Source organism: Gymnoscopelus microlampas (assembly GCF_963454915.1).
Source record: "Gymnoscopelus microlampas genome assembly, chromosome: 15".
NCBI classification, from domain to species: domain Eukaryota; kingdom Metazoa; phylum Chordata; class Actinopteri; order Myctophiformes; family Myctophidae; genus Gymnoscopelus; species Gymnoscopelus microlampas.
The window spans coordinates 13,901,297-13,912,362 of record NC_139952.1 but is presented as its reverse complement, the minus strand read 5'-3'; the positions used below and the strand labels follow the sequence as shown (position 1 = coordinate 13,912,362).

Here is an 11,066-nt window from a genome sequence, read left to right as displayed (position 1 = left end):
TTCCGAAATAAAAAGGTTTTAGGCCTGTTTTATGACTCAGCCATAAACATATAAGGAGTTCCCAATGCAGCGAGGCCCAAATATGGAGTGTGTTGTCTAACTATGAAACTCCATATTTGGGCATGGCAGACATCATAGTGACATTATAATGATGATGTAAGCATCACCGTAACTCAGCTTAAAACCGGTATCGACATTCTGAGTGAATTCTTACCGTCCTGGGAGCCCATTAATTTATCTTCGCTACCAGAAGATCTTACTTTCCTGCTGGTAGCCACACAGAATAACCATAACAAGACAGAAGACACCCACCCCTGCAGTGCACCATTTTCAGGTTAATCAGTTTTATTTAGTTTTTACAGGATGTTGAGTGATTCAGAATCAGTCGAGCTTCTCTCCTTCCTGAAACCCGACACCAGGCCAGATGTCAAAGGTTACGTTATCAACTACATCCTGGGTCTGTCTACCCACAGCGATGGCTGTCGTTATCTCCGTTCTAAACCTAACGTGCTGGTTGCCATGGTGACGCTGATGTCTGACCCTTCCTTTGCCATTGCAAAGAACTGTTACCATGCATTCATCAACCTATCGGCCGATGAAACTCTACATCAGGTCTTGGTAACGCAGAGTAGTGACCTTCTACCGGCTTTGTTCCGGAATCTTCTGGATCCAGAGTTCCAGCTGTCAGACCAGATCTGTACAATTCTCTCCAACCTGAGTCGCAGTGAGACCACCTGTAGAAGTGTCTTTAAGGTGTTAGAGGAACAGTCAATGGGACTGGCTAAGCTGGTGGAGATATTCTGTACGGAAGGTTTCAACAAGACGGGGTCTCTCCACCACCTGGCTCCTCTTCTAGCCAACCTCACTCAACTTCCTGAAGCCAGACACTTCCTATTGGACGAGGACAAATGTGTGATCAAGAGGCTGTTACCTTACTCTCTGTATGAGGCGTCAACCGTAAGAAGAAGAGGAGTCATTGGATTGCTGCATAACTGCTGCTTCGACTATGCCCATCATGAGTGGTTGCTAAGCGATGCAGTGGACATTCTACCATTCCTGCTGCTGCCACTGGCTGGACCAGAAGAACTAACAGATGAAGAGAATGAAGGGTTACCAATAGACTTACAATATCTGTCTGAAGACAAGAAGAGAGAATCTGACCCTGGCGTCAGAAAGCTGTTGCTGGAATCATTGCTACTGCTGACAGCGACCAAGGCAGGCCGTAAGACTCTAAAGAATATGAATGTTTATCCGATATTGAGAGAGTTCCATGGCTGGGAAGCAGAACCTCGCATCACAGCTGTCTGTGAGAAAGTCATCCAGGTGCTTATTGGAGATGAACCAGAAAAAGGGATGGAGAACCTGATGGAGGTGAACATTCCAGATGATGTGGAAGAGAAAATGAAAGAGGCTGACAGAAGAGAGGAGGAGGCGATTAAAGGAAGTGGAGATTAGTGAGGAGGGGAGAGAGGAAAGGAGAAAAGGAGTGAGGACAGAAAGAGAGGAGAACAGAGAAAAGAAAGTTGGAGAGAGACAAAGGACATAGATCAGACTTACATGACACTGTTTTCCTACTAGCCACAGTAGGAAAGTTAGCATGCTATAATGGAAGCCATTGTTCTCACGTTAATACAAATTGAAATAAAAATAATTAAATCTTCTTTGAAAAAACAAATCTTCCAAATGATGTCACAGTAGGCGGTTTTCTGAAGTGTCCACATTCCTCCTATGAGACACAAACCAAGTACAAAAAAATTTAACATTTTATCATGACTATTAGTGAGGACCAATTATATGAAGATGGGTTGAAAATGGGTGACATCGTCCTTTAAGTTTGGGTAGGAACTTTACCCATGTACCACCTGGATGCCCAAAGACTCAACCTTTCCTATGGAACATCAGTCAGTGTGCATAATGAGGCTTGTCTGATGCAATAATTATGGTAATAAAGTTCTGTAGCTGCTATGATGTGCTGTGTACCCCCCCTTTAGGGTTTTGATGTTACCATGACAACGGCTAGTTTATTTCTAAACTGTGTGCACGTTGACATGATGGTTGCCCTGTGTACACACACACACAAGCACGCACACGCGCATGCACGCACATGCACGCACAGGCACACACACTTGGAAGTTGATGTCATCTTGTAGACTGCAGAAGGGATACCGTGGACAGACACATTTTCTCTTTCCATTTCTCTTCCCTTGAACCACTGCTATGTGGTTACTCTGTGATAACATTGGTGTTACGGATACTTGCTCATATAAATAAATATTCAGGCCAGAATACAAATTTTATTCAATCATGAGGAACAAATCTTACAGGACACAGGATAAAGAAGTGAAACTGGAAGTTGAAACAAGGATAGAACTGGAACTTTATCGAACTTAAGCTAATAATCTTTGTTGGGTTCGCTCTCCTGATTGGATAAAATAGGTATCCGTCTCTTTACTGGAGAGATAGGGAGATCCTTGTGACTGAATAAACACTATATAGCAATAATTACTATAAGTGCCTTACCGGGTTTGTTTATGATTATGTCTGAGTCATAGTGATGTGGCTGTGGCCCTGCCTATATATGGGTGTGTCAGGTAGAGACCAGTCTGACATCATCAATCTCCATATACAGCACTAGCGAGGCGTGAGGAGGCCAGTACGAGGATGGCGGCGATGCAGCGTTTTCTATCCCAGGGGGCTTTGCGGCAGGTGAGGGCGGTGCGTTTTATGCAGGTGGGTGTGCCTGGTCCTCCCTGTAGCCATATACAACGCCTGCCTCAACCCACAGCTTATCATCCTCATCGCCGCTGGTTATCAACTTCTCACTCCAGCAGCAAGGCAGCCCCACCCGCAAAAGATGAACCTCATCGCCGCAGTGTCACAACCACACGACCAGAGGATGGACCTCATCATCGCTCCAGCTCCACTCCTGGAAGCCAGGAGCCAGCAGGCAGCATCAAGCCTCATGATGGGAGCGTGGTGTCCTCCTCCTCCTCCACAGCTCCGGAGGTGGACACCCCACTGCAGGACACGTCGGTGGGTCTTTACCAGAGATTTAAGAAGACGTTTCAACAGTACGGAAAGGTGATGATCCCTGTGCATGTCGTGACGTCCTCCATCTGGTTTGGAACGTTCTACTATGCTACTATGAAAGGTGTGAACATTGTTCCATTCCTGGAGTTCATTGGTTTACCAGACTCAATACTTAACCTTTTGAGACATTCTTCTACTGGCTATCTCCTAACTGCCTGGGCAATGTGCAAGATAATCACCCCAGTCAGATACATGGTGACTCTGAGCGGCACCAAGCTCATAGTGCAGTATCTCAGGAGGCGCGGCTACATGTCCAAACCGCCTTCTGTCAAAGAATACTTCCAGGACCGGAGGAAGGACAGAGGACAGTCCCGTAAGACCACCAGGTGAAGAGCATGGACCACTGCTTCTCAACATGGAGTTCAGGGACCCCCAGTGGTCCATGAGGAGGGTTCAGGGGGTCCCCAGCTAAATGATTGATAGTTCGGAACTGGATGGACCCTTACATATCTGTACACATGTAACCAATTGGACCCTTTTTGCTGACCCATTTGGTTACATTTGTACACTTGAGTTAAATGAGATAGCATTTACATACAATCTTCTTTACATAAATCACAAAACACAGCAAACTTACAGACGTGGCCTTCTGTGGGCTTCTGGTCAAGAGAAAGGCAGAAAGTGAGCTCTGCAGCACCAAACATTTCACACACTGAGCTTCAGCACACTGAAACACACTGAGCTGAATCCAATGGCAGACTAATAGGCTACTAATTGAATGAGCCGTGAGTTGCTAAATCAAAATACGTGGCAGACTTTTCACCTGAACATAAAAGCAAAATCACAACTTCAAAATGCACTTCAGTATAGAATATAGCCATGGCACCCTAGGGCCATGACAATAAGAATATACTGTAGAGCGTTTAACATTTTTACAAAAACATATTGCATATCCCCATTAAGTATGTTTAGGAATGAGACAGTATTACAGTATTACACCTCAACCAATCACAATGTGCCTCGATGCCTACGTACATAAAACAACACCACAGGTGGAATAATGGCATCTTAGTTTATTTGAAGCATTACTTTGTTCTACATTATGTGACTTTTTACCCTAAGTTCACTATAGGGTTCATGACATTTACTCCGATTTCACACGCGTAAACCACTTTGGATAAGAGCAGCTGCTACTGCAAATACCTAAATTGTGACAATGAAACAATGAAAGACTACAAAAGATGCATGGCTGACACAACAGCTACATTGGATCTAATGGATGTTTCATAATTGCAACTTATCCATCTTAGTGTAAACGGTGACACTGTGGAACAGTAGGCTAGTTGATTATTTGCATGTCAGCACTTTGTTTCATCATTCTCATACAGTAATTGATATGAGTGTAAATTATCAGTGTTTATTGCAAAGCATTTAAAACCACAGTTTTGTGGTCTGACACACACAAATAAATTAATTCCACGTTATGGAGAGCTACACCCAGCTAAAGCAGTAGAATAAGTGTGTGTCCCATACAGTCACTGGCCCCATTCATAAACTGTGTAAAATCAAACGACTCAGTAAGAACACGTGAATGTTGAATTGTTATCAAAGGCTAGCACTGGGTGGTGAGAGACAGGAGTACTGAAATTCAGCAGTACAACCAACGTTCTGTTTTGGGAGTCTATAGATTAATCAGTAGTGCGCCATTGCTGTTAATAAAAAAAAAAAGCCAAAAGTGCCAAAGCTATTAAAAAGCTAAAAACTTCAAAAGTTGTAACATTTCCAGAAGAGACAAGCCATTGTCTCTGGAATTAAGACCTGGAACTCATCTGTGTCATTTTTATATTTCTTTGGCTATTCAAAAATAGGAGATATAAAAGCTCATGAGTGCCGCGCTATGAGCTGGTAGATCTGCTATTTTTGAAAAATCATGAAAATGTGTTGCTATAATCAATGGTTCTCAAACTTGTTCATGTCAAGGACCCCAAAATCATGTGTATTTGGCCGCGGTCCCCCATCTCAAAATATTTTGTTCCAGGGCTTGTAGCATGTCCTGATTAATATCTGACACCTACCCTTCCCCCAACTTCCATATGGGGGAGTGATGGTAGAATGTGTGGGGAGGTCTAAGTAATAAGTTAACCAGGGAGTGAATGGAGCAGTAAATCTTTGGATAGCGATATCTCTTGTTCTGTGACGGACATGTCCGTCTTTGGCGGTAAACGGGTGTATTTTAAAAGACGGACATGTCCGTTTTTGGCAGGTATTTTGACGATTCATTTTGGTCATTTTGATGTCTTATTCCCTGACTCCTGTCTGTGTTTGGTAGCTAGGTAGAGAGAGTAGAAATAATAAACAAAAACAATTTCACCTCTGGCTCGTGCCCTATGCGCCCCTAGGGATTTGGCGCCCCGGGCAATTGACCGATTTGCCTGGCCCTTCCAGTGGCCCTGGCTTCAGGGCCACTGTGCCCATGTGTTAATCCTTCATTGTCCATAGCCTTATTTTTGAGTGGTGCAACCGCTCCTATAAGAGGGTTTAGGACCTATCCGTGGCAAAAGTTTTTCTTTCCGTCGTGAAAATTTGTCTTTCGCTGTGACGTCATGCTGTGGAAAACACGCCCATAGGCTAAGCTTTGCAGGACGTGCTGTGATTGGCTAGCGAGACACATGATGAAATTAACTTCAAACTTCGCAGACGCGCTGTGATTGGCTAGCGAGACGCATGATGAAATTAATAATAATGTAAAAAATGTAAGCATGTCACTTCGCAGGACGTGCTGTGATTGGCTACCGAGATGCATGATGAAATTAATAACTCATAAATAGCACCGCTCACTTCACACTGGGTGTGATTTTTTTTTTAAAGACGACAAGAAAATAGCATTTAATCAGCACTTTAATTGACATTAACCTACATGAACATTCTGTGAACTGTTGAAAAATATTATTTTCCACACTGTGTTTTGGTTTCTTTGTGCCCAGATAAATATCTGCAAACTTCAGGAGCGAGGCACTTGTATCAGCCCCTCAATAAGGTCTGTATATGTGATAAATATCCCCTCCCTTCTTGGCACTCAGCATCAAGGGTTGGATTGGGGTATGTCCCTGAGACATACTAGCGTCATGTATAGGGGGTGTACTTGTACATCAAGCTGCCTCACGCTAAGGAAACAGAAGCTGGGCTCCTGCCCTATGGGCCTCAGGGCTCTGCAACGGCAAAGCTTACTTACTTTATGTGATAAATATACACTTGACTTTTCTATATATACAGTACACTATGCATGTATGTATATACACTACATCTATTCCATGTGCAATATTAAATCACATTTAAATACCACAGCATAGAGAGGAATCAATGCCCCAACCCAGCAGACTGTATTAATTTCCTTAAACATATTCCCTATGTTTTTGACCAACCATGACAGTATGACGCATGATTGTTCTCTGTATCTGTCAATCACACCCCATTACATCTGAGTCACTTGTCCACTTTGCTCACATCTGCTCTCTAAGGGGGTTGCTGTATACTGCAAGGAGAGAGTGATGGCCAGAGAGAAAAGGAAGAGAGTCATGAGACATTCTAAAAAATGAGAGCCACAAGGTGAACCATATGTGCAATTCAACACAGCGAGTTAACTGGTATACACTGAGAACGAGAGCGACAAAGATGGAGCCTTAGAGACTGAGCGGATGAGAGGCAGATTGAATTTCACTCTCTTCTCGCATTATCGGGCCAGCCAGCCAGTCATGAGATATTAAAACAAGCCTTGTTCAATTAATTATATCAAGGGATTCAGACTGGTTAATTGGCGCTTATCTCTTTTCAAAGATGCACATGAGAGAACAAACATGCTGAAATAGTTGTTTGTATGTTTTCATTTATTTATATTCTCGCTGGGTTTGGTGGCTTGGCTGCCTGCAAGAATGAATTTCACACACACACACACACACACACACACACACACACACACACACACATACACACACACACACACACACACACACACACACACACACACACACACACACACACACACCAGCACAAACCCACTACACATGCAAGAGGCACTTATGGTAAAACACACAGATGTGCACACATGCACGCAAACCAACACTGATCCTGAGCATGGTATTATTCTGGCTTCAGTTAAACTCCTCTGGCATTTTGTTTTATAATGCGATGTTGGGTCATGGGTGGGATGGCCGACTTTATAGTAAAACAACACTCTCTCTTCTGTGCGCAGTGAACTTCACTGTAAAGTACATTTTCACACATGATTACAGTATACAACTGTGAATGTTTTAACTCTGGGAGTGTAAAAATTGACCTGTAAAAAAAGATTAAATCTTTACACCCACTGAGTTAAATTTATTCTAAATGAGCACTCCTCAAAATAGTAGAGAGTGTGTTCACGCAGTCTTAATAGGGCTTAAGTTTTTAATGAGTAATGTATTTACTTCAGCAATTTTTTTCTGCATTTTGCCACAATGGGGTGGGGTGCCTCTCCCAAGTATGACGCAAGAGGGGAAAAAAAGGCCACTGTGTGAATTTGGTCAACTAGAAAAAGAGTTGTTCAAGTGAAACTTTAGTTCTGCAGTATATTAATATTAATAATTGATTTGAATACACTATACAGCAGCTTTACCCCAAACAACTGAAGACAATGGTTGGCACTGGGCAGCTACTAATTGTGAATGTGTGTAACTACAGAATATTAATGTGAAGCGGGACATTACTGAAAAAGAGCTTGCATGCTCAGCAAACTTTCCCTGGGCAGATAAACCTTTTTTTTTTCTTTTTAAATAGAAGCTAATGAAAGAGATGCAAAAAGAGTTATGGGACAAAGAGCTAGAAATAAAGGTATAGAGAAAGGAGCGAGGCAGGATGAAAGACAAAGACAGCAGTAGGGAAAAGAGAGAATAAGCCTGATGAGTGAGCATTTTGCACACATCTAAGGCCTCCACTTTGCCGCAAGTGGGCCTAAAGAGTAACTCATTACATAGCACAGGTAATAATTAAAAAGAAGATTAGTGCAATCTTCATAATGTGTTTAATAAATCCACATTACTTGTTAGATTACTCTGAATCATGTTGGAGAAATTAACCAACTAACCTCGGGTGTCAGGGTGAATATGCTGTAGAATGACTTACAGTACTTATTAAAAAAATAGCTATGAGCAAGTGACGATGTGAATTCAGAAACACAAAAAAAATGTATCTGCATGCTTCTGAATACAACTCTGACGATTTTATTGAGATTAAAATGTGTCTTATGTGTCAGGGGCTCAAGAACAACACAAACACCCTTGAAAGATGCACATCAAATGACATTAAAACACAAACAACTCTATCGATAAATAAATAAGAGCAGGTGTGCAAAGCGGCATTACAAAGTAGTGACAATCTGTTTGTCCTTGTTTGAAATGGATATTGCAGAGTTTTTGTGAGATTTATTTTAGGCGAGAGGTGCTCTGAAGTGGTGGCCTGATGGGAATAGTTCAAAGGACTGGTGAAGGGGAAGCGGTGGAAAAAGTACTCAAATGTTTTACTTAAGTAAAAGTCCGGAATTCAAAATGTACTTGAGTAAAAGTACAAAACTATTGGTATCAAAATGTGCTTAAAGTACCAAAAGTAGACTGTAAAGGTATACCAGTGATTTTGGTTGCATGCTTGTTGAGCAGACTACTGATACAGAAGGTGTGTGTGTGTTTGTGTGTGTGTGTGTGTGTGTGTGTGTGTGTGTGTGTGTGTGTGTGTGTGTGTGTGTGTGTGTGTGTGTGTGTGTGTGTGTGTGTGTGTGTGTGTGTGTGTGTGTGTGTGTGTGTGTGTGTGTCTGTGTGTGTGTGTGTGTGTGTGTGTGTGTGTGGCTTGATGATGATGATGTGTACGTATATGTGCCTGCCTGGTGTTGTTGCTGTGTCCCTGAGTGCATCTATTTTTGTGAGAGAAAGTGGGTTGTTTTGAGTTGCCATACTCTCATACTAACCTCTGTCATGTTGAGAAAAGGGAGCAAAGGTTACAAAACAACGTGTGGAGAAAACTCGTCTGTCTTCTGTCTTGGTTTCTCTCTTGTCTTTCTAAACCTGTGTATACCTGTATGTCTGCCTGCTCGTCTCTATCATTCTGTCTTTTTGTATCCGTGCCTCTCTGTCTGCCAGTCAGTTGTTCCAACGTGGCAGTGCTGGGAGTGGTTGCCGTTGGTTAGCTGTAACATTGGAAACAGGCAGATTTATACTTGAGTATGTCTGTTGTGGCATAAGTATGGGCTTAAATTAGTGCCAATAATATTTTGTACTTGTAAAAATAATTTGTATTTGTAAACACATTTTGCATTTGTAAAAAAAATATTTGTACTCGTAAAAATAATATGTACTCGTAAATAAAATATTTGTCTTCGTAAATAAAATATTTGTATTTGTAAATAAAATATTTGTATTCGTAAATAATATATTTGTCTTCGTAAAACAAAGTTTTGTATTCGTAAGATAAAAATGTGTGTTGTAATTGTAGAATTACATTTACAATGAACATTGTGACCAGAAAAAAACAACAGCTTGCTCGCTCGAAGATCTGTTCTACGGATTGCAAAACTTTATTTTTGGCACTCTGCACTTCCGGGTCTGAGCCAATCACGTGAGGCCTTTTCCACTACCCAATCATAAAGCTCCATAGGTCTCCATGGCAACATGGCAAACGGGGTTGCCATGTTGCAACGCCAAGAGTTTTAACTGCAACATAATTCCATTGCTCAGGAAATAAACAACGGATTACAATAATATAACATTCCCTATAATCAGTAACATGTAGGTGATACCTATGTCTATCAAATATGGTTTTATTGAAAGGTAATCAAAGGCTAGATCGAGTTTAGAAAGCAAACAGGTCATGTCTGGGGGCCTCAGTGCGGCTGCAGAGTTTGGTTGAGTGTGAGACTAGGACCCACATGCCATATGTCAAAATGAGCGGCTTCATCGGGAATCGTGCGCGTGTATTTTGCTAAGAGATTGGTTACATAGTTTAATTGATATTAATTTATTAGTGCATTAAATTTCCCCATCCACTTTAATGGGAAAATTAAAAAACTCGATTTCAAGTATTTTTTTTTCAGAAACTGTAAGGGCTAGAGTTACAAGACTTGGGGGGGAGGTTCATAATTTAATCCGAAATTATCAAAAAAAGAAATATACCAGTCGGCCTCATGGTGGCGCTATAAAAGCCCCCTTTACGTTTTGGCCTATAACTCTTGAACTGTAGGTCGTAAAATAAAAATCTTTTTTTCCCTAGATTCCTTGGGTCATGACGCAACTCCCCATATAGGCCACGCCCATTTGCACCAGGATAGATTTTCCGCCATTTTGAATTTTCCTCAAAACACACTTTTAGCTCCTCCTCCCACATATTTTGTCCAAATTTCACAAAAATCGGTACACATGATCTCTGGGCCCATGCGATAAACATATCCAAACGGAATTTTGATAATCCTTACTGTTCGTCCGTAAATAGCTTCCAAAGTTAGTGGGAGGGGCCTGTTTTACCAAAAATGCCAGAAATCACGAACGAAACGTCCGGTCAATCCCAAATTTAAATCACGTGTCGAGGGTGGTTTACTCAACGAATCCCCAAAAGCATTTCCACTTTGACTAGGGGGCCTCACAAATGCACAAAACGTAACAGTTTGATGAAAAAACATGATTTTTGGGGGGAACAATCCTTTCAAAATGTAATAAAAGCGATATCAGGAGTGACGTGACAATATGATTGGCCCGTTACATTTGTGGGAGGGGCCTATATATTTAGTGGGAGGGGCCTATTTCTTTAAATCAAAACAGCACGTATCACGAAGGCAGGATCCGATCGGCACCCGATTCGAATGGCACGTCGCGCGGCCTGCGACGGTATTCCTCCCGGCGTATCCCTCGAGTCCCGGTGGCCGAGACCCGCGACCGGCGTCGGCGCAACCACACTTTGCAATTTCCCAGAATTGCTACGCGTCTAGTTTTTATTAAAGTTGGAGACCTCGCACGGTAGTG

At 42.1% G+C, this 11,066-nt stretch overlaps 1 protein-coding gene across 1 annotated transcript; it reads left to right on the top strand.

Moving 5' to 3' along the window:
• Nucleotides 1-363: 363 nt before the first annotated feature.
• Nucleotides 364-1,455, top strand: LOC311061662 (protein HGH1 homolog; the record flags this gene model as incomplete). The annotated part of the gene is made up of 1 exon (XM_084080352.1): nt 364-1,455. One exon carries the CDS (start codon nt 364-366, stop codon nt 1,453-1,455), a length of 1,092 nt encoding a protein of 363 aa, XP_083936478.1.
• Nucleotides 1,456-11,066: the final 9,611 nt, after the last annotated feature.